The sequence below is a fragment of the Stegostoma tigrinum genome, chromosome 1 (genome assembly GCF_030684315.1).
Source record: "Stegostoma tigrinum isolate sSteTig4 chromosome 1, sSteTig4.hap1, whole genome shotgun sequence".
NCBI lineage: Eukaryota > Metazoa > Chordata > Chondrichthyes > Orectolobiformes > Stegostomatidae > Stegostoma > Stegostoma tigrinum.
In genome coordinates this window covers 140,375,835-140,399,512 of record NC_081354.1, presented here as the reverse complement: position 1 = coordinate 140,399,512, position 23,678 = coordinate 140,375,835, and the positions used below count along the sequence as shown (strand labels likewise).

The 23,678-nt window shown below is 41.6% G+C and overlaps 1 protein-coding gene across 1 annotated transcript in view; it reads left to right on the top strand.

Moving 5' to 3' along the window:
• pdzd2 (PDZ domain containing 2) overlaps positions 1-23,678 on the top strand; it is a 422,227-nt gene that overhangs the window by 311,285 nt on the left and 87,264 nt on the right. Inside the window, exons 11-15 of the mRNA XM_048530010.2 lie at positions 520-634; positions 3,799-3,872; positions 6,594-6,810; positions 10,086-10,203; positions 16,204-16,336. Of these exons, the coding sequence (XP_048385967.2) occupies positions 520-634; positions 3,799-3,872; positions 6,594-6,810; positions 10,086-10,203; positions 16,204-16,336 (657 nt within the window). The remainder of the gene's footprint in view (positions 1-519; positions 635-3,798; positions 3,873-6,593; positions 6,811-10,085; positions 10,204-16,203; positions 16,337-23,678) is intronic.

Genomic DNA, 23,678 nt, shown 5'->3' with positions numbered 1-23,678 from the left:
GTAACTTGTAGATCAGCTAATTCAGCCTAGATCAAAGATTGAATGTGGGTAATTTGTTCTAGTCATATCTCATGAGATCATTGATGGTTCTCTTATGGGGAAAAAAAATTCAGACATTCACTAGCACCAAGGTGATTCCCAAGAGCTGAATTTTAAAAGTTAGAAAGCAAATCCACTCTTCTCACAACATTGATTCTAAAAGAAATTAAAGATTAGCAGAAAACTGTTCAACCCATCATGATGCCAAAAGGGGAAAAAAGCTGTTGGAAGGACCCTCAGTTTCTAGAAGGTAACCCATCAGACATCCAGAATATTACTTCAGTTTTATAACCAGCAACTACAGTGCTCACTGAATGCATTCTTTTCCATCTTCGTCGTGTCTTGCAAATTTGACCTTCCACCTTAATTTCTCAAAATGTGCTACCTAAGGAACCTGGCTACATGTTTCTGAAACATCGATGTACACATTTAGAAGTATTTTCATTTTTTAAAATATTTTGTTTGATCTGTATTTTTCAGGGTCTTGGTTTCAGTATAGTTGGTGGCCAGGATTCTGCTCGAGGACGGATGGGAATATTTGTCAAAACTATTTTTCCAAATGGTGCAGCTGCTGCTGATGGAAGACTGAAAGAAGGTCTGAAAACTGTCCTTTGATCCACACCGATAATACTAACAATTTTAGAAGGGTAGAGCAATATTTAAGTTGTCATTGATTATTTTAAATTTCGGCAAAGAACAAACAAGTTCCCAATTTTTATTGATATTATGGTAACTGAGTTTGATCGTGATTCAAATTTAGTTTATTATTGGATTTGGCCAATACCTGATGCCTGTCTGCCTGCCACCCAGTGAATCTCTCTATTTTACAAGTGTGGTTAAGAATATACAATAGCATTTTTCTCTCTACTTCACATATAATTTTTGTTAGCTGACCACTGGACATAGAAGACAGTCTCTCGGGCACCACAGTGGCTCAGTGGTTAGCGTGGCTGCCTCACAGCGCCAGGGATCCGGGTTCGATTCCACCCTTGGGCGACTGTTTGTGTGGAATTTGCATGTTCTCCCCGTGTCTGCGTGGGTGTTCCCCAGGTGCTCCAGTTTCCTCCCAGAATCCAAAGATGTGCAGGTTAGGTGGATTGGTCATGCTAAATTGCCCGTAGTGTTCAGGGATGTGTAGGTTAGGGGGATAGGACTGGGTAGGGTGCTCTTTGTGTCGGTGTGGAGTTGTTGGGCCGAAGGGCCTGTTTCCACACTGTAGGGATTCTATGAAGTCAGCATAGGAGAAAATACTCCAAGAATTGATCTAGGCTCTTCTTTGGGTCATTAAATTTCATCAAGAAGCTAGATTGTCAAATGTATGGAAGTTATATCGTTGTGACATCTCTGAAATAAAATCAATATGGGCTTATAAGATTTCATTCAGTATCAAACTTTTTGAATCCAAATATAGTTCTCATATTTTCCTGTGTCTAAATTTGGCTTGTGGGGTGTGGAAAGAATTATGGTCAATTTTGAAGGTTTACAAATGTACATCGTGTTTGTGACTTAAACAAAGTGAAAGGAAACAACTTCAACCAAGAAAACTGGTGGGGAAGAAGGGTGTTGAGGTATCATAACATTTAAAACAAATTTTATGGCTTGCAACCAAATCATCAGCAGTTGATGATGCAAACTAGGTATTAAGCCAAATCTGATGACCCAATCATTTTTTATAGTGACTTTTAAATATCAACTTTAAAACTATTTTAAGATTTAGCTCTTTGTTATGCTGCAGTGACTTATTCAATTTGGCTTGTTATTTTTGGCTCATTGAGAGAACTTACAGAAACAGAGCTTGCCATTTTGTAAATTATACTTAAGCCTCTCAGGTGCTCCAATTAAATATGAAACCACTTGTTATATGATTTGCAGGCTCCCAACAGCTGAAGAATGACCCTTTTCAGAGTTGGCATGATCTGTACCATAGCAAACCCTGGCTCGTTATAATAAACAATTTATTTAAGGAATAAAATAACATGAAAAGCTGGTTTTGATGTCAGGCAATACCCCAAAAAGACATTTTATTATTGTTGGATCTGAAATGATCAGGATGGGCACTTGTGTAATGTCTCACAGTCTGCATAAATCTGCTTTTTCTCTGCAGTATAATTACAGTGAATATTAGAGGAAAAAATGCAATTTTTATTTTCCTTTCTCGCAATGCCAATTTACTTCTTTAAATTTACAATTTGTCACCTTTATGGAATTTCGTATGGATATTTGTCCACTTTCTTTTGAATTGTTATATTTAGAAAAAGATGAAGGTTCTTAGTATGTTATTGTTATTTGGGAACTTGTATTCAAAAGTGGAAGGAAAATAAGTTTTAGTTTTTAGTTCTGTGGGAGTCTAATTTTTTGTTTGAAAGGTCAGAAAGCTATTTTTAAAAAATGCATTTCTAAGGAGTCATGTGATTTTAGTAAAATTTCTAGGAAGCCAGCTTAGGAGCGAAAGGCTTCAGCTCGGAAATCGAGGTGACCCTTCAATGAAGCATCTGCAACGTAATTGCTGGAGTAAAACGGATAGATCTTTCCTTCTGGGATCAGAAATTGAATTAATTCCAATAGTTCCTGTATAGAGAAATGTAGTTTGTGCTGAACTTTTTTTGTAATACATTTTCATGTTATTTTGTTAAAAGTACTTTGGCCGCCTCATGTGAATATTTTCAGTGATTGATCTCCACAGTGAACAAAAGAAGAATTAAACTTTTGGCTTGTCAAATCAGCTCTGGCTCTGGAAACTGACTTGCCCTATGTTACCATCAGCTGGGATCATAACAATAGGTAGATAGAAAAGGTTTAGCAGTAATAAGTTCCACATGGCTGATGTCACCAATAACTATCAACACTTCATTATAAGGTCCTTATTGCTATTAATTACCACAAAAAGCAACTAACTTTACAATGGCATCAATATTTTGTTGAGTAGTGCATATCACTTTCAGAGTATGAAACTTGCAGGATGTGAAGATGTAAAATACAGAATGTTACAACTTCAAATGTTTATATAGTTTAATGTATTTTTAACACTGTTTAATTGTTAGTCAGGTGCTCTTGGAGCCCCTGTCCAGTTTCTGTCCTTCACTTCTCATTTCCCAAGTATTGTTGTCTACTGAGTTTGTACAGAATTGTAGTGATTGGCAATTTCCTGAGATTCTAATGGAAGCAGTGTTAAATTTTATTCTGCAAAGATGCTTTATTTGTCTACTAATTGACATTTGGTAGATGCAGGGAGGATGTTCCTGATGGTGGGTGTGTCACATCCAGGGTAGACCATTTAGGATGAAGATGAGGAGACACTTCTGCACCCAAAGATTGTTGAGCCAGTGAAATTCATTACCACAGGAAGTAGTTGATGCTAAAACATTGAATATATTCAAAAGCACTTGAGGCAGATGGGATCAAAGGTTATGGGGAGAAAACAGGATTAGGCTATTGAGTTGGACAATCAGCCATGATCGTGATGAATGGCAGAGCAAGCTCGAAGGGCCAAATGGCCTTCTCTTGTTCTTATCTTCTATGTTTCTACGAGCACTTTTTGTTTAATTGGTTTATGACATTATTGCACTAATGGCAAAGTGCTTTTATCAATTTGTCATTGTTTATTCACTTTTCTTAAATCGCTGTTATAATGTGATTTGATTTATCTTTTTCTTTAAAACAGCAAGACTAAATTAACAGTGATGCTATGCCAAACATTTAACACAACATAGACAATGCACTTTTAAAAGGATGTAAATAGGCTTGTCCTGTTCTCAACAGGAGATGAAATTCTAGAAGTTAATGGGGAATCCCTGCAAGGATTAACTCATCAGCAGGCAATTCAAACCTTCAAGGTAAGATGTCACGTACAAAACCATTGTTTATCTTAAATAATTACAATAAAACTGGTACCAAGATAGTTTCTTGCTAAAATAATAGAAACCGAAAGAGCTAGAGGTAGTGATCAGGTGCATAGATGAAGGTAATGCAGTTGATGTGGTTTATATGGATTTCAGGAAAGCTTTTGACAAGGTCCTATTATGGGGAGCTGGTAAAGAAAGTAAAAACACAAGGGGTCCAAGTGTAACTTGGTAAGATGGCTCCAAAATTCGCTCACTGGTGGAAGGTTGTTTGTGTGACCAGAGGCCAGTATCCAGCAACATACAAAAAAATCTCTGATGTTGTGGTATATAATGCATATAAATGAAGTAGATGAGAATGTGGGGAGGGAGATTAGTTAAATTTGCAGATGACACAAAGATTGGCCAGGTAGTTAATAGTGAGGAAAACGTCTTGGGTGACAGAAAAAAAATTAGACCAGATGATCAGATAAGTGGCAGATGGAATTTAAACCTGAAAAGTGAGAGGAGATGCACTTTGGAAGATGTAGCAAGACATTGTAGTACACAATGAATGGCAGGATGTTAGGAAGATCAGAGGAATAGAGGATCCTTAAGGTGCTTGTCCACAGATCCCTGAAGGCAACAGGTTGGGTTAATAGGGTGGTTAAGAAGGCATATCTAGAAAACCTGTAATCAGTGGGTATCGGGGGCTGGTTAGAGTTATGCCTGGCACATAGGAAGATGGTTGTGGTTATTGAAGGTCATTTATCTCAGCACCAGGACATCTCTGCAATAGTTCCTCAGGGATGTGTCCTAGGCCCAGCCATTTTCAACTGCTTCATCAGTGACCTTTTTTTCAATCATAGGGTCAAAAGTGGGAATGTTTGCTGATGATTATGCAATGTTCAGCACCATTCGCGACTCCTCAGATACTGAAGCAGGCTGTGTTCAAATGCAACAAGATCTGGACATATCTAGGCTTGGCCTAGCAAGTGACATTCACAACACACAAATGCCAGGCTATGACCATCTCCAATAAGAGACAATCTAATATGACATTCAGTGGTATTACCATCACCAAATCCCCACTATCAACATTCTTGGCGTTACCATTGACTGGGAACTCAACTGAACTCACTGCATAAACACAGTGGCTATAAGAACAGGAAGGCTAGGAATACTGCAACAAGTAACTCACCTCCTGTGTCCCCAGAGCCCACCCATCTTTGACAAAGCACAAGTCAGGAGTGTAATGAAATACTTCCGGCTTGCCTGGATGGGTGGAGCTCTAACAAGAATCTTGACACCATCTAGCACAAAACAGCCCACTGGATTGGCACCACGTCCGCAAGCATCCACTCCCTCCACCACTGACGCTCAGCAGCAGCAGTATGCACTATCTACAAGATGCACTGTAGAAATTCATCAAAGATCCTCAGACAGCACCTTCTAGACCCACCACTTCCATCTAGAAGGACTAGGACAGCAGATTCATGGGAACAGCTTCAAGCCACTTACTATCCTGAGTTGGAAATATACCACTGTTCCTTCACTGTTACTGGGTCAAAATCCTGGAATTCCCTCCTTAATGGCATCGTACGTCCCCTCACAGCAGGTGGACTGCAGCAAGTGGTTCAAGGAGGCAGCTGACCACCACCTTCTGAAGAGACCTGGGGATGGGCAATAAATGCCGGCCAGTCAGTGATGCCTGCATCCCACAAATGAGTAAAAATGATTGAAATACTTGCCTTTAATTAGTGACACAGATTATAAGAGCAGAGAGGTTATGTTGGAGTTGTACAGAACTTTGGTTACGTCACAGCTGAAGTACTGTCTGCATTTCTGGTCACCACACTGTAGGAAGGATGTAATTGCACTGTACCAGTTGCAGAGTGGATTCTCCAGGATATTGCCTAGGTTGAAGTATTATAGCTATGAAGAGTGTCTGGATAGGCTCAGGTAGTTTTATTTAGAGCACAGAAGGCTGAGGCAGACCTAATTGAGGGCTGTGAGAGGCATGGACAGGGTTAAAAGGATGCATCTGTTCCCTTTTGATGGGTCAGTAAAAAGGGAGATATCATTTTAAGGTGAAGAGCAGAAGGTTGAGATGGGATTTGAGGTAAAGGATTTTCACTCAGAGTGGTGGGAATCTGGAATGCACTGCCTTGTATGTTTCTAGGGGCGGGAAACCTTGCAACCTTTAAAATGTACTTGGATGAGCACTTGAAATAATGTAACATTAGACCATAAGATATAGGAACAGAATTAGGGTGTTTGGCCTATCGAGTTTGCTCCACCATTCGAACATGGCTCGTATGTTTCTCAAACCTATCCTCCTGCCTTCTCCCCATAACCTTTAATCCTCTAACGAATCAAGAATTCAGGGCTCTGGGCTAAGTGCTGAAAATAGGATTAGTTTAGATAGGTTGGTGCAAACTTGATGGGCTGAAGGGTGTCTTCTGTGCTATTTGACGCTCTGGAGAAACTCAGCAGGTCTGGCAGAATCTGTGGAGAGGGGAAAGCAGAGTTACATTTTGAATCTAGTATGACTCTTCTTCAGAACATTGTCTTTCAAGAAGATAGCTCATCACTATCTTCTTATGGGCAGTTAGAAATGGACACTAAATATTATCCTGGTCAGCGGTCTCATAAAACTTAACCGATGATATTAGCCTGCTTATGGATTCATTCATCTGTCTATCCTAATGTGAAGTATGTAATTTTTCCCAATAGCAACTGAAGAAAGGAGTAGTGACTCTTACTGTTCGTACCAGGTTGCGCAGTCCTAGCCTTACTCCTTGTCCCACTCCAACCTTAATGAGTCGGTCCAGCTCTCCCAATTCCAATGCTAGCGGTGGAACTCCAGTCCCAACATCAGAAGAAGGTGACTGCTGTCGCAAAGGACCAGGGCCAAAAGATCGTATCATAATGGAGGTGACATTAAATAAAGGTAATGTGACTGATGTAAGGGCCAATAAAATGTTGAAAACTGTACAAATTACAGGAGCTCTGAGACTGACAAAACATCCAAGAAAAGAAAAAAGCTGCAAATGTAGTGGAGCTGGTGCTGTTTTGTTAATCTCAGTGCCCTGGGTCCTGTGTTCAAATCCCACCATGGCAGCTTGTCAAATTTAAATTTAATTAAGTGACATATTCAGTTAATTAATAAAAATTAAATTGGAAGTATGTTTCAGTAATGATATCATGAAACTATCATAGATTTTCATTAAAAATGATTGGTTCACTTAAAACCTTTAGGAAGAAAATCTGTCAGCCCCACCTATATAGGCTGACAAACGACAGGTATTTAACTGTTAACAGCTCTCTGAAATGGTTAAGTGAAGCATTCAGTTTAAGTGCAATTATGATGGGCAACAAATGCTGGCCTTGTTAATGAGACCCAAACCTCATGAAAGAATAAAAATGAAGTCATGATCATGTCAAAATATCTGGTCCCTATCTGCTCCCCAGGTAAAATATAAGTGCGATGGAAGCTTGAGAATGCTCGATTCTGAAGGGTATGTTAAGAGCAAGCAACTAACTGATGTGTACATTTTTCTGAATGTATGTTCCTGACTTGAGCACATTTTCTAGGAGAGGATATTGCAAATTCAAAGTTCTGATTTGCGATGGATGCACAACCAAAGTTCCTGTAAGGGGTTCACCTGGGGGAAGCTCCACACAGGCAACAGGAATTAGAAAAGTTAACTTTCAGGTAGTCTGCGTACTTGGTCTTCTGTAGTGTTTGTTGGGAGGACGCCAATATATCTGACTTGTAAAGTGACACATGTACAGATTAGTACTGGCTGTTTGCCAGGAGTTATAATTTGTGCAACAGTATTAACGAACTTCCAACAGTTCCTGTAAATATAACTGAAAATTTCATTGTTTTATCTGTGCAGCTCATGTAGGTAACTCGTTCACAAACATGAAAATATTTTATTCAGCAGGAACACGTATCAGGAATTCAAGTGTGCAGATCAACAAGCTCCTCAGAGTTTTCTGAACCATAATTCATAACATTTACTCTATAAATATCATGGAACACAAGAAGTAATTCTTTTTGGCATTCAGAATTATTTCACTAATTTGAACTGCTTAAAAGGACCCCTTTTCCCAAACAAAGCTTTACTGATTATCTGCGTATGAATTAGTTAGAACTTCTGCTTTCACTGCAATGGATAAAAGAATAATAAATGTGAAATGTGAAACCACAAAAAGAATAGTAAAAAGCTAGTCAATCAAAAACATCTGATCAGGCTTGGTATAAACAGTGTGTGCCCCCAGTTTGCCTTCCCTGCAATTGCAAACTGCAGAAAAAAGTTGGAAAAAAACAGCATGGACCATTCGTTAAAAAATTGTGTAAATTCTTTTCTGACTCCTAAATTTGGATTATCCAGTGCCAACCGACCAGGAGAGCACCTACTTCTGAATTAACCAGGAAAACTGAGTCCCCGTCAGGTAACTAACTTGCTCCCAAGAAGTAGATTAGAAGGCATCATTTTTACATGAGCTGTATAGTTCTGATTTTAGCAACCATGTTGATTTCCTGGGGTTGAGCGATTAGACAACTGAAGGAATGTGAGAATTGTTGGATTCAGTAAGACTATATTCTTTCTGTTCTGTACTTTCTCACTGTGCCTCCAAGTTTATCTTACACAATCTGCCTCCCTCCTATCACATGACCATCTGGAACTGCCAATGTCAGCCCACCACAATCTGATCTTCAGCCCCTGCAATCTGCCCCTTCACAATCATGCCACCCATGATCTCTCTCTCTCTCTCTCTCTCTCTCTCTCTCTCTCTCTCTCTCGCTCTCGCTCTCGCTCTCTCCTCTCCAGTATCCAATTACAGCCTTTTACTGCAGAGCTTCCCATCCAACAGTCAGTTTTTTAGCTAGCTAACTGCCAAGTGAAATGGAGTTTTGGTAAAGCCTCTTTGTACAGTATATCCATATGTCCAGAGCACTCAAAAACCCAATAACTGTAAATACTGACACCTATATTTCTTCAATGAAACCCCACCCTTGCCCGGAGTTTCCAATGTTGTGTATCTGGACCACAACTGCATTCAAAACTAAACTCTGAGCCTGGCTGGCCAAGGATTTTTACAGGTGAAAAGTTAAACTGCTGACAATATGCCTAACATCCTATTTGCTTTCCCTAAAGTCTCTATACTGTTTCTTAAAAAAAATCAACTGTGACCTTCTCCTGCTCTGCCATCTTCAATATGCACTCTTATGTGGAATGCACATATTTGAAATTATCCAGGCCTTAAATTAGCACACAGTATTTACGAGGACATATATCACATGAGCTCACTCCCATTATATATTTGCCTTTGCACTATGTATTCGACCTAAATTATTATTCTCTGCCCATATTTTCTTTTCTTGCCAGGCATTCATTCAAAACAACACTTTCAATATGGGATATCACTGAAACTGAATTCTACACAAAGTTGCTACCACTAAATACCACCCTCTGTAAGAATGCAAGTACTTATTTATGTAGCCTGAAATGTACCAAACATCTCAGCATTAATGAGACCTTGTATAAGTGTTTGCACTCCACTAAAATGTTACCTATATCGAGAGCATACATTTCCAATTAAGTAGAGTAGATTGACATCAATGAATTGCTCGCTTATATACTTACATTCCATTAATTTGGAACCAAAGGAACTAGTATAGAGAACAGTTTTGGATAATGTCTGTGGGGAAAGGAGATAAATTTTAGTTCATTTAATATACTCTTTACAGGAATAGGCTATGACTTAGTATTTTTGATTTGGTTAATGAACCGGTAGGGTCAGTGTTATTTTTATTTATTGATTTATTTTTATTTAAGTGGTATTTAGACAGGTGCATGAACAAGTAGGGAACAGAGGAATACAATGGGATTCGTTTAAAATGGCACTGAGTGGTGCAGTCATAGTGGGTCAAAGGGCCTGTTCCTAAGCTGAACTTTTTGTTCCTAAGATGCTGCTTGGCCTGCTGTGTTCATTCAGCCCCCACTTTGTTATCTTGGATTCTCCAGCATCTGCAGTTCCCATTATCTCTGTACGTTTTTGTTCTATTTATATAGTTTCAAAGGACATTTGTATGAGAATTAAGTAGGAATTTAGGACAATTAGATTAAAGTTCTTTCTGTTTACCATTATAATATTCCTTATACTTTGTAATTGATCTACACAGTATTGTCGGTGTTATGTGTTTCATTTCAGAGCCTGGAGTTGGCTTGGGGATCGGGGCCTGTTGTCTTACGTTAGAAAAAAGCACACCAGGAATCTACATCCATAGCCTTTGCCCAGGATCAGTTGCCAAATTGGATGGCAGATTGAGGTCAGTCTTCAACTCTGAAATATTTTCTCCTAAAGTTCGAAGTCCCTGGTCCTTCACTGAAAGTAACAGGTTGAGTGCTTCTTTCCACTCCCAAGGTGATGAGTTTTCACTTAAAAACTGTTTTAAAGAACTACAGATCAGATCAAGTGTTCTGGTCCACCCCATATTGATGCTACAGCCAAGAAAGCAGAACAATGCCTCTACTTCATCAGGGTGTAAAGGAAATTTGGCATGTGTATAAAGACTGTTACCAACTTCTATAGACACACCATTGAAAGCATTCTATTTGGATGCATCACAGTTTGGCATGGCAACTGCTCTGCCCAGGACCTGAGAAACTACAGAGTTGTGAACACCATCCAGTCCATAATGCAAGCCAACCTTCCATCCGTTGACTCCATCTATCCTTCTTGCTGCCTTGGGAAAGGACCAACATAATCAAAGACCCCTCCCACCCTGGCTGTAATCTCTTCAAACTGCTTCTGTTGGGCAGAAGATCCAAAAGCTTAAACATACATACCAACACATTCAAGAACAGCTGTTACTGGACCTCAGAATGGACCTTTCAAATTTTAAATTTAACGTTGATCTCGCCATTTGTGCGCCTTCTCTGCAGACTTACCATTATATTCTTTGCTCTGTTTTATTACCCTAATGCACTTTGTATGGTATGATCTGCCTGGACTGTACACAAAACGAAACTTTTCACTGTACCTAGGTATATACGATAATAATACATCAAATCAATATATTTCAGGAACTGATTTGTGAAAGATCACTTTTCTTTCCAATTTTCTGTTCACTCAAGTTGCCGATGATGCCTACTCTTTAGATACAATTTGAATGAACGTCTTTAAGTTATTTAACCAAGGACACAATCAAAGTGGAAACCAATTCTCCTCATTAGCAACCTCTAAAATCCATGCTTTCTAGGTTGCTTTACAGGTTAGAGGTCAAGGAGAGAAACTTTGTTTCCTTTCCAAAGCAAACTGTGCTTGAAATCTATATTGCCCTGTTGCCTCAATGGTAGAGTTTAGATGACTTGACACAGCCTTAAAAATGAATGTGGAATCATCATCTCTAATACAGCCTGTTAAAATGTCTGCCTTTACTTTATTGAGACACCCAGAAAATTGCCACTTCAAAAAATCTTTGAACGAGAGCAAGTAGCACCTCTCAGAATTTTACCTGTAACCGATGTCAATCCACAGCAGGATTTATAAATTGAGAGAAAGTTACTATTCTTTCCTTGTGAAATACAGGTTTAACACCTTGATCCCAGGTTCACTGCGCACCCTTGGCTTCCTTACAGAGCTTTCCCTTAGTCTCAGCTGCATCCAACTTAAACTCCATACCACGTGAGACCCCCACTGTACCTCCTAGTAATAAACGAAGATGCATAAATACTAGTCTCTTCAATAAGGCATAATCTCACCAAAAGGTAAGAAAGACAGTGTTTTAAAATTCATTTAGGGCATGTGGACATTGCTGGTGGCCGACCTTTTTGTTTAATTGCCCACCCTCAGTTGCCCTTGAAAAAGTAGTGGTGAGCTGCCTGTTTTAACTGCTAGAGTCTATTTGCTGTGGGTTGACCCACAATACCATTGGAGATGGAATTCTAGGATTTTGACCAAATGGCAATGAAGGAATAGTGATATATTTCCAAGTCAGGATGCTGATTGGCTTGGAGGGGAACTTGCAGGTGGTGGTGTTCCAATGTATTTGCTGCCCATTTCCTTCTGAATGGAAGTGTTCATGCCTTTGGAAGTGCCGCCTGAGGATCTATGATGAATTTCAGCAGTGCATCTTTTTTATTTGTACACACTGCTGCTACTGAGCATCAGTGGTGGAAAGAGTGGATGCTTGTGGGTGTAGTGCCAATCAACCCGGCTGCTTTCTCCTCGATGGTGTCAAGTTTTTTTGAGTGTTGTTGGATCTGCACCCATCCAGGCAAATGGGAAATATTGTTGCCTCATGCTTTGTAGATGGTGGACAGGCTCTGGGTAGCCAGAAGGTGAGTTACTCACAGCAGTACTCCTAGCCTCTGACCTGCATTTGTAGCCACTGTGTTTATACGACAAGTCCAGTTGAGCTTCTGGTCACTTGTAATCCCAAGGATGTTGATAGTGGGTGATTTATTTATGGTAACACCATTGAATGTCAAGGGGCAGTGATTAGGTAATCTCTTAGAATTGATCCTTGCCTGGCACTTGTGCTGTGCGAATGTTACTTGCCACCTGCCAGCCTGCATGTTGACCAGATCTTGTTGCATTTATTCATTGACTGCTTCAGTATCTGAGGACTCATGAATTGTGCAGTCATCAGCGAGCATCCCCACTTCTGACCTTATGACGGACAGAAGGTCATTGATGAAGGAACTGAAGATGGTTGAGCCTAGGAAACTACCCTGAGGAACTCCTGCAGAGATGCCCTGGAGCTGAGATGATTGACCTCCCACAACCACAACCACCTTCCTATGTGCTGGTATTATTCTAACCATTAGAGAGTTCATCCCCTGATACCTACTGATTCCAGTTTTGCTAGGACTCCTTTATGTTACTTCCAGCTGAATGTGGCCTTTATGTCAAGGGTTGTCAATCTCACCTCATCTCTGGAATTCAGCTCTTTTGTTCATATTTGAACCAAGGCTGTAATTAGGTCAGGATTTGAGTGACCCTGGCAGAACCCAAACTGGGCATCACTGAGCAGTTTATTTCTGAACAGGTGCTGTTTGATAGCACTGTTGATGACACCTTCCATCAGTTTACTGATGATTGAGAGTAGACTGATGAGGTGGTAATTGCCGGGTTGGATTTGTGTACTGGGCATACCTGAGCAGTTTCCATATTAGTGGGTAGGTGCTGGTGCTGTGTCTGTACTAGAACAGCTTAGCTAAGGGAGCAGAGCACAAGTCTTCAGTACTGTTGCTGGAATATTTTCAGGGCCTGTCGTCTTTGCAATATCCAGTGTCTGTTACTGTTTTTTGATATCACGGAGAGTGAATTGAATTGGCTGAATTCTGGTATCTGTGATACTACAGACCACTGGAGGAGATAGATCATCCACTTGCCAGTCTGCAAAAACTTCAGCGTTACCTTTTGCACTCATGTGCTGGTCTCTTCCATCATTGAGGATGGGGATATTTGTGGAGCCTCCTCTTCCAGTGAGTTGTTTAATTGTCCACTGCCATTCACTACTGTATGTGGCAGGACTGCAGAGGTGAGATTTGATCTGAGGGTTGTGGGATCACCTAGCTCTGTCACTTGCTGCTTATGCTGTTTGACATGCAAGCAGAGCTGTTTGGAAGCTTCATCGATTGATTCCTCATTTTCAGGTGTGGTTGGTGCTGCTCTTGGCATGCCCTCCTACATTCTCCATTGAACCAGAATTGATCCCCTGGCTTGATGGTAGTGGTTGAGTGTGGGATATGCCAGGTCATGATGTTATAGATTGTATTGGAGTACAATCCTGCTGCTGTTGATGACCCACAGTGCCTCATGGATGAGATTTTGAGTTGCTAGATCTTTTGGAAGTCTGTGCAATTTAAATCGATAATAGTGCCACGCAACATGATGGAGGATATTTTCAATGTGAAAGTGGAATTTCATCTCCCGAAGGACTGTGCAGTGGTCACTCTTATTGATACTGAATGGACAGATGCATCTGTAGACAACAGATTGATAAGGATGAGGTCAAGTATGCTTTTCCCTCTTGTTAGTTCCTCACCATATGCAGCAGAACCAGCTTTGTCCTTTCGGACCCAACCAGCTCCATCAACAATTGTAATTCAGAATGTTCAATATGAGCGGGTAGTGATGGGAATTGCATGTTCTGCGTCAGCTACACTATATCCTGGGAATGTTTTGTCATAATTGAGACTGCTAGAACTCTAGGATTCTTTGCCAACTGTTTCAGCAATGACAGTCAAATCGGTGCATGAGATGGCAGATTTTAAAGGAAATCTCTCAAAGGTTCTGAAACAGCTGAATCTCCACACCATAAACATTTTTAACAGGCTGTCTACAAACCATGATATACAAAACTTCTTGGGGGAAGAAGCCATTTTCAACATTGTCCAGCAGTGTGTTGACCTGATTTTAAACTAGATGGGGGATAAGTCATAACTAAACGTCACGTAGTTATAGCTGATGCCTTATGTTCTGATTTAGTTGGTATACCTTGAAAAAATTTTGTAACCCATTAATGAGTTGCTACTTGTCAGTCTCTCTTGCATTTCAGTTTTGGCAAATTGCCACTATACTCTGAATTTCAATGAAGTCAAACGAGCCAGGAACTGTGATCAGTGGAACTGAATAGTCCCCATTACCCCATGGTGCATAGGGCATAACATATGAAATAGTTACATCAGTAGGCATTTGGCCCCTCAAGCCTGCTGTGCCATTCAGTAGCATCATGGCTGATCTGACCTTCCTCACTTTGCTGCATTTCCTCATTCCCTTCTGATCAAGAATCTACTTGTCTCAGTCTTGGTATACACAGAACTCTGTCCCACCAACTGTCTGTGGCAAGAGTTCCAAAGGCTCACAACCCTCTGAGATATGAAATTACTCCTCATCTCAGTCTTAAATTGGTATCCCCTTCTTCTGAGACTTTGCCCTCTGGCCCGTGACTCTCCGTTGGAAGGAACCATCCTCTCAGCATTTACCCTGTCTGGCCCCTTAAGAGTCCTATACGATTCAATGAGGAGGGAAGTGAAGGGTAAAACTTTACAAAGGCCTTCACTTTGCACAGTAATAAAAGAGGACAGATGCCAGCATTAAATTGAAAAGTATGTTGTTTCAAAAAACATTTTTGCCACTGTTACTTTCTTCGTGTCTTGTGGTCTTACTTGTATGAGGATTGTTGATATGAGAGCAGCTAAAGAGTTTTAGTAATCTTCTGCCAACTTTATAAGATGGAAAATGTTTTCCTTTTTGAGGACCTGAACCCACATATTTCCACTGAGTGCAGAATGGAACCCTTAAAAAAACTAAAACGTCCTATCTGGCACCAGAAAGGAGCACATCATTGTAGTACAATGCGAGGGTTGGAGACCCCATCACATTGTCAAATCTGTTTAATTGGTCAATTTTAGCTTTTCTACCATAAGCAAATTGAGGTCTGTAAGTGGCTGAGTCAGGGCCTCATGCTGACAGTGGTGGATGGGTGAGGGTTGGACCCTCATGCACAGGTGCACACGTGCTCATACATACACACTTTTGTACGTACATTTGTATAGACACACATAAATGTGGCAGACTACCATACTGTGCACACCTGCCTGTGGGGCTAGGGAGGAATCATCCTGCTTATAAACCTGTAGCCAGAGGAGAATCATATTGGCAGCACTAACAGTCCTTGTGGGAAGACATATCTCCTTCTCACCTTCCACATTGACATCCTGACACCTTTCCCCATGGCCTGCCTGCTGGTGCAGTCGAGGCCATTCCATTTACCTGGTTTTGGGGCCTCCAGTGCTCTTCTTCCTCCTGGACCTCCTGCAGTACCAGCCTCTAGTGACACTGCCAATGCTGAAGAGTTGCCACCCTCTAATTGATCTAATTGACCTGCATGTATGGTGTCAATCTTGGAGGCTCTAGAAGTCCCAGTAGCGGGCAGATATGTTAGAATTTAAATCATTTTAGGATTCCAGGAATGACCACAGAGAGTATGCCTCTGGTTCTCCATCAGTGGACAGAGAATCACTCCATCATTAAATCCAGTCCTACATGTGGTACTTGCTACATTAAAAGAATAAAATGTGTAAAATAACATAATCTCGTTTAAAAGGCTTCAGTTTAAAATTGATTGTAATCTTCCACATGTAATGTTAGACTAGAAAAAAGTATGTAATCAAATGATTTTAATTAGCTCCTTACAGTTGAATTTTAGTGTATATGCACTTTAGAAATACAGACATCACAATTAAGGCATCATACCTCTTAATTTTGTTTCACACACTAAAATCGAATACATAATTTTCTTTCTTTTTCATTCCAGCCGAGGTGATCAAATTTTGGAGGTGGACTCAGTAAGCCTGCGACATGCAGCTCTGAGTGAAGCATATGCAATTCTAAGTGAATGTGGCCCAGGCCCTGTCAGCCTTATTATTAGCCGTCATCCAAACCCAAAGGTAAGATTCGTGACTAAGTCCAGGCGTTCAATGGATTCTGAGATAAAAATAGAAAATGCTGAAATAGAATTCATTTTCAAATGATTATGAAAGTAGAAAAGAGGTTGTGCAAATGCAGGTCCAGTCCAATGGATTCTCCTTTTACATTGAAAATTAAAGGATATAACTATGTGGATCGGCATCAGTTATCTACCAAATCTGCTGCACTATTATATATGAAATCTCAAATTATTCAAATACTGTATCTAAAAGAGTTATTTTATGAAATTAAAATGTATATATAATTTGCATTTGAATGAGTTTATACTACTTTGCATTTCACATACCATCTTCTTCCTCTAATGCTCTTAAAAGAAGTTTGTTCCATTGAGATCATTTTTTTGCTGAAATATCATGTTTATAGAATTATTATGAATTTACCATCCTTTGGGTACAGCTGATACTTGAAGGAGTAAGTTCTGCCGTTTATGTGTGCCTTTTGTTTTCTGTTGAACTGTTCCTTGTACCATCACAGATGGCACTTAATAAAAATGTTTACAGGTTTAATAATTTTCAGAAATTGGAGTTAGATTTAGAGATCTATGATCCTGACAATTGAGGGATAAGGCCAAAAGGCAAATGAGCTTTATTTAAAAGAAACTGGAAAGTTCAGAGATGCAGCAATCCTGCCAAACTTAATGACAGAAATTTATTATCACTCTTTGCACCATTTCTACTGACTGCTGACCAAATTGATCAGAATTTTTCCAGCAATTTCTGTTTTTGATTCCGATTTCCAGCATCTACAGTTCTTTGTTTCATTTAAAATCCTGAGGAGACTTGACTGGGTAGATGTTAAGAACATGGTTAGATTCCCTACAATGTGGAAACAGGCCCTTTGGCCCAACAAGTCCACACTGCCTCTTAAAGCATCCCACCCAGACCCATCCCCCTATAAACCACACATCCCTGAACACTACGGGCAATTTAGCATGGCTGATCCACCTAGCCTGCACATCTTTGGACTGTGGGAGGAAACCAGAAGAAACCCACGCAGACACGGGGAGAATGTGCAAACTCCACACGGACAGTTGGCCAAGGCTGGAATTGAACCTGGGTTCCTGGCGCTGTGAGGCTGCAGTGCTAACCACTGAGCCACCGTGCCGTCCATGTTTCCCGTTGTTCAAGAATCTTGAACTAGGGCCGTAGTTGAGAAATAAGAGACCACTCAGTTAAAACAAAGGAGGAAACATTTATTTTCTCTTAGAAGGTTTTGAGTCTTTGAAATTTCATTCCTTTAAAAGGCAGTGGATGCAAAAACATTAAATATTCTTAAGGTAGAGGTAGATATATTCTTGATTACTGAGGGGAATGAAAGATCATCAGGGAGATGCAGGAATGTAAAGTTGAGATTAAACTCAGATCAACCATGACCGTATTGAGTGGCAGAGAAGGCCCAGAAGGCCGAGTGGCCTGCTTTTGTTCCTTGTGCTTGCGTTTGTATGAGTGGCTATCTGCCTGATTGAAAATCAAGTGGCCTAGGGTTTCTAGTGGACATGCATTTAAGTGTGATAAAGAGGGTTTCTGTATCAACTTGGAAGACACAATGTCATCAGGCCTGAGCAATCACTCCTGGTCATCTTGATCAATTGAAATAAAATAAAAAGAATAGTGTTCTGGGCCTCTTCATATTCCAATCTTATTTGGACTGGCTTCAGTGTTTTGGGAAATCACTGATTTCCCTGCCAAACCCTAAGTTAAAAATATCATTGGTGTCCAATTCATGTAATCAGGCCTGATTTGTGGATCTGTCAATTAAGACCTCACCAGATTAAAAATTGAGCCAAGTAGAATGTAGATGGCTTTCTTGTGGATAAGTCACCCAATTTTTGCCAAATGGATAGGTTTAATATTCGTCCACTTTGCTTCCCCAGGTGGTAGGTTTGAGTAAGGGGTGGGGCTGGGTGTTCATTAATTTCTGGTGTGTAGCCTACCTGCCCATCTGGCTGTTTGACCCCATGTTGTGTGACATTGTCCAGCTCTGTATGTGGCAAGCAGCTTGTCCACCATCGGAATAATAAGGCTCTGAATGAATGACCACTTGAGCACCACATGGCCACCCTCATCTCAATATTCTACCCACAACAGGGTAGCCCGCCTGGTGTTGAGCAAATTAAGGTGGGAAGGACAGTGTGGTCATCCAGTGCCCATCGGTATCTTGTAAAATCCTGCAACAACCATTCCCCGACAGTCACTTTTATTGCTTTAGCACCACACCTTCCTCTGTTACACTCGCCATTTTACTCTCACTCCCGCACCCCTCATTGCTTCTCAAACCCATTACCTGTCACTAAACTCACTCTGACTGACCCTGACTCCAGTGAAGTATCCCCCACATACTGCAGTGACAGCTCCACTGGAAATTCTTTTAGTCTCAGAAATAACCACCACTCCAGTCAAGTATGGCTGTGAGCATAAAGCTGGTGGGAGACTCTGAGACAGACTTTCCTGACCCCGAGGCATGGAAATTCAGCTTCCATATAATGGTCGGGCAGATGGAGACAAGAGGACCACAGCACCCTGTAAAATATAATCCTTTGTTTCAGTGGTGGAGCAAGTGTCTCGTTTGGACTTGTCATAAAAATAATTTATCCCCAGTTTGTCTTCTGTTTAACACCTTGTCCTTTCTACTTTGTGTAAAAGTTGTGTAAATCAGATGGAGACCCCCAAGTGAATTGTAAGAAGAAATGTTCCAGTGGTTTATTGCCAAGAAATATAAGTGACTTTAAATTACAAATGTCTTCTGAGTACATACTTAAAATTCATCACAACAGGAGCTCCATTTGTAACCATGACCTCAACTTTATGAAGTATTATTGATGTATTTTTCCAAGTATTGTTCAAAATTGGGATTTATCAGCCTGGAAATATTATTACCATGGCTTTTTCACGTTCTGATAGCGAACACTTTTAATTTGATCTGATTTGCGATCCAGGAATGGAATATTGTTAAATGCTATAGCTTTGCATAGTTGTTAGGTGCTGCCATAATTTGAAAGTTGTTGCAGTTTCGTAATGAATATTTTAAACTATCTGCATATTTTCAAGTAAAGTAGTCAGAAGCAAGACAGATTTTACTGTTGTTTCACGTACTTCCTAAACTTAGTTATCTTGTGCATGGAGATCGCCAATGTAGGCTGTGGCAATTGTCAGGGTAGAAGACAAAATCCGGGAGATCAGCAGCGCCTGGTCATTCCTGGTCACCGGTTCCTGATGTGTCAGTCTAGCCAAATCGAGATGGCATGCAGAAAGACAAGAGGAAAAGAAGGAGATCATGCTAAATGCTTCAACAAAAAGAAAGTTGATAGCGTGTCTTGAAAAACAGTACTAGGCCCTATAAATATGAATTTGAACACAGTTTTTAACTGTCAAATTTTCATTTGTGCATCGTGAGCGTCGCTGGCTGGCCAGCATTTATTTCCTGTCATTAGTTGCCCTTGAGAATTGGTGCTAAACTGCCTTCTTGAACCACTGCAGTCCACAAGCTATAAATTGGCTTACAACGCCCCTGGGGAGAGAATTCCAGAACTTTGACCCAGCAACAGTGAAGAAATGGCAACATATTTCTAAGTCTGAATCGTGAATGGCTTGGAGAGGAACTTGCAGGTAGTCATTCTCCAATGTAGCCATGTGCCCCTAGGTGGAAGTGGTCATGGGTTTGGAAGGCGCTGTCTTGGGTAAGTTTCTGCACAGCATCTTATAGGTAGCTCACACTGCTGCTACTGAGCATCAATGGTGGAGGGAATGGAGTGGTGACAGTCGGGGGGCTGCTTTGCCCTAGATGGTGTCAAGCTTCTTGAGTGTTGTCAGAGCTGCAGCCATCCTGGCAAATGGGAAGAATTCCATCACACTCCTGATTTGTGCCTTGTAGCTGGTAGCAGGCTTTGGGTAGTCAAGAGTTGGGTTACTCGCCAGAGTATTTCTAGCCTCTGACATGCTTTTGTAGCCACTGTGTTTATGTGGCGGGTCCAGTTAAGTTTCTGGTCAATGGTAACCACCGGGGATGTTGATAGTAGTCCTTGTTAGCCCAACCCTGGATAATGCCCAGCTCTTGTGGCATTTGAACATGAACCCCTATTGATGGGTTGGTCAGATTTGCAGATTGCACTTAGCCCTGTTAATTGGAAGAAGAAACAAGATGAGCAAGCATTTACTGAATGGCAGGATACTGAGTAGCTTAGATGAACAAAGGGACCTTCGAGTAATTACTCACAGATCCCTGAAGCTGACAGAGCACATGAATAGGATAGTTGAAAAGGCACATGGGACACTTGCTTTCATCACTAGTGGCAAAGAGTATAAGAGCAAGGAGGTAGCGTTGGAGTTGTACAGAGCGTCAGTCGGGCCACAGCTCGAGCACTGTCTGCAGTTTGGGTCACCTCACTACAGGATGGATCTGATAGCACTATCAGGGGTACAGAAGAGTTTCACCAGGATGTTGCCGGGGATGGAGAAATTGAGCTATAAGGAGAGCTTGGGTTATTTTCTTTACAGCAGAAAGACTGAGGTGGGGGGGACATGATTGAGATGTTTAAGGTTATGAAGGCTATGGACAGGGTGAATAGTGTACAGCTGTTCCGCTTGGTTGAGGGGTCAGTCATGAGAGGGCATAGTTTTAGGGTAAGAGACAGGAGATTCAGAGGGAATTTGGGAAAAATCTTTTTCACTCAGTAGATAGTGGGAATCTGGAATGCACTGCCTGGGAAGTTGGTGGAGGCCGGAAACCTGACAAACTTTAAAATAAATATTTGGATGAATAGTTCAAATATCATATCATTCAAGGATATGGGACAAGTGCAGGAAATTGGGACCAGTGAACTTTTAGTGGTAGTTGTGTCAGTGCAGACTCAATGGGCCAAAGGGCGTTTTCTGTGCTGTATGAATCTGTGAATCTATGAAATTGCTTCAGTATCTGAGGAGTTGCAAATGATGCCAAAAGTTGTGCAATCATCAATGCACGTCCCTAGTTTTGATCTTATGATGGAGGTAAAGTCATTAATAAAGCAGCTAAAGATGGTTGGGCCTAGGACACTACCCTAATGAACTCCTGCCCAGAGGGTCCTGGAACTGAGTTGATGGATCTGCAACAACCACAACTATCTTCCTTGTGCTAGATATGACTCCAACCAGCAGAGGGTTTGCCTCCTGATGTTAGGGCTTCTTGATGCCATACTCAATCAAATACAGCCATGGTGTCAAGAGCTGTCACTCTCACCTCTTATTTCTGGAATTCACCTCTTTTGTCCATGTTTGACCCAAGGCTGTATTGAGGTCAGGAGCTGAGTGGCCCTGGATGAACCCAAACCGGGCATCACTGAGGCAGGTTATTGCTGAGCGGTGCTGCTTGGTAATACTGTTGATGACATCATGCATCACCTGACTGATGATCCAGAGTAGTCTGACGAGGCAGTAGTTAGTTGGAATAGATTTGTGCTGCTTCTTGCCCAAGACATAACTGGGTAATTTTCCATACTGTCAGAGAAATGCCCTGTTGTACCTGTACTGGAAGAGCTTGGTTAGGGGAGTGTCAAGTTGTGGAACAAAAGTCTTCAATTGTATGGCTGAATATTGTCAGGCCCCATATCCAATGCTTCCAGCCATTCCTTGACGTCATGTGGAGTGAATCAAATTGGCTGAAGACTGGCATCAGTGATGCTGGGGACCACTGGAGGAGGCAGGAACTCACCTCCACAAGGACTGTGCAGTGGTCACTCTTATCGATACTGTCATGGACAGATGCAACAGCAGCCGGCATATTGGTAAGGATGAGGTCAAGTATGTTCTTCCCTCTTGTTGGCTCCCTCACCACCTGCTGCAGTCCCAGTTTGGCAGCAATGACATTTAGGACCTGACCAGCCCAAACTGTAGTACTGTTGCTGAGCAACTCTTGGTGGTGAACATTGAAATCCCCCACACAGAGTACACCTTCAGTGCTTCCTCCAAGTATTGTTCAACATGGAGGAGCACTGCTTTATCAGCCAAGAAAGGACGGTATGTTGTAATCAGCAGAAGGTTGCCTTGCCCACGTTCAATGTGAGGCCTTGAGACTTCATGGGGTCTAGTATCAATATCGAAGACCTCCAGTGAACACCCTCCTGACTTTGTGTACCACTGTACCACTACTTCTGCTGGATCTGTCTTACCAGAGGGACAGGACGTATCCAGAATTGGTGATGGTGGTCCCTGGAACTGGATGAACTACGGATCATTCGGGAGGCAGAGGGGGTAATTGAGAGGAGTTACCGGGAGTTGGTCACTCCTAAGGCTCAGGACAAGGATAGATGGGTTACAGTTAGGGGGAGGAAAGGGGACAGACAGACAGTGCAGAGATCCCCTGTGGGCATTCCCCTCAGCAATAAGTATACCGTTTTGGATACTGCTGGGGGGGATGACCTACCAGAGGAAAGCCATAGTAGTCAGTTCTCTGGCACTGAGCCTGACACTGTGGCAAAGAAGGGAATGGGGCAGAATAGAAAAGTACACGTGGTAGGGATCTCAATAGTTAGGGGAATCGACAGGAGATTTTGTGGTCAGGATTGGGATTCCTGAAAGGTATGTTGCCTCCCTGGTGCCAGGGTCCGGGACGTCTCCGATCGGGTGTATAAGGTTCTAAAAGGGGAGGGCGAACAGCCAGAAATCGTGTTACATATTGGCACTGATGATATAGCCAGAACAAGGATTGAGGATATAAAAAGTGATTTCAGGGAGTTAGGATGGAAGCTGCAAAGCAGGACGAACAGAGTAGCGTTCTCTAGTTTACTACCGGTGCCACGAGATAGTGAGGTGAGGAACAGGGAGCGGGTGCAGCTTAACACGTGGCTGCGCAGCTGGTGTAGGAGGGAGGGCTTCAGATATGTGGACAATTGGGATGCCTTCTGGGGAAGGTGGGACCTGTACAAGAGGACGGGTTGCATCTGAACTGGAAGGGGACCAATGTCCTGGGTGGAAGGTTTGCTCCAGTAGTTTGAGAGGGTTTATACTAGTATGGCAGGGGGGTGGGAACCTGAGCTGTATACTGGAGGTGAGAGTTGATGCAGGTGAGGCAGCAGCAAGAGGTAGACCAGCTAGTGGGAAGGATTTTCCTGGGAAGGAACCAAGGGATCAGTTAAAGTGTGTTTGCTTTAACGCAAGGAGCATCAGGAATAAAAGTGATGAACTTAGAGCATGGATCAGTACCTGGTGCTATGATGTTGTGGCCATAACAGAGACATGGGTTTCTCAGGGGCAGGAATGGTTGCTGGATGTTCCACGGTTTAGAGCATTTAAAAAGAATAGGGAGGGGGGAGAAAGAGGAGGGGGTGTA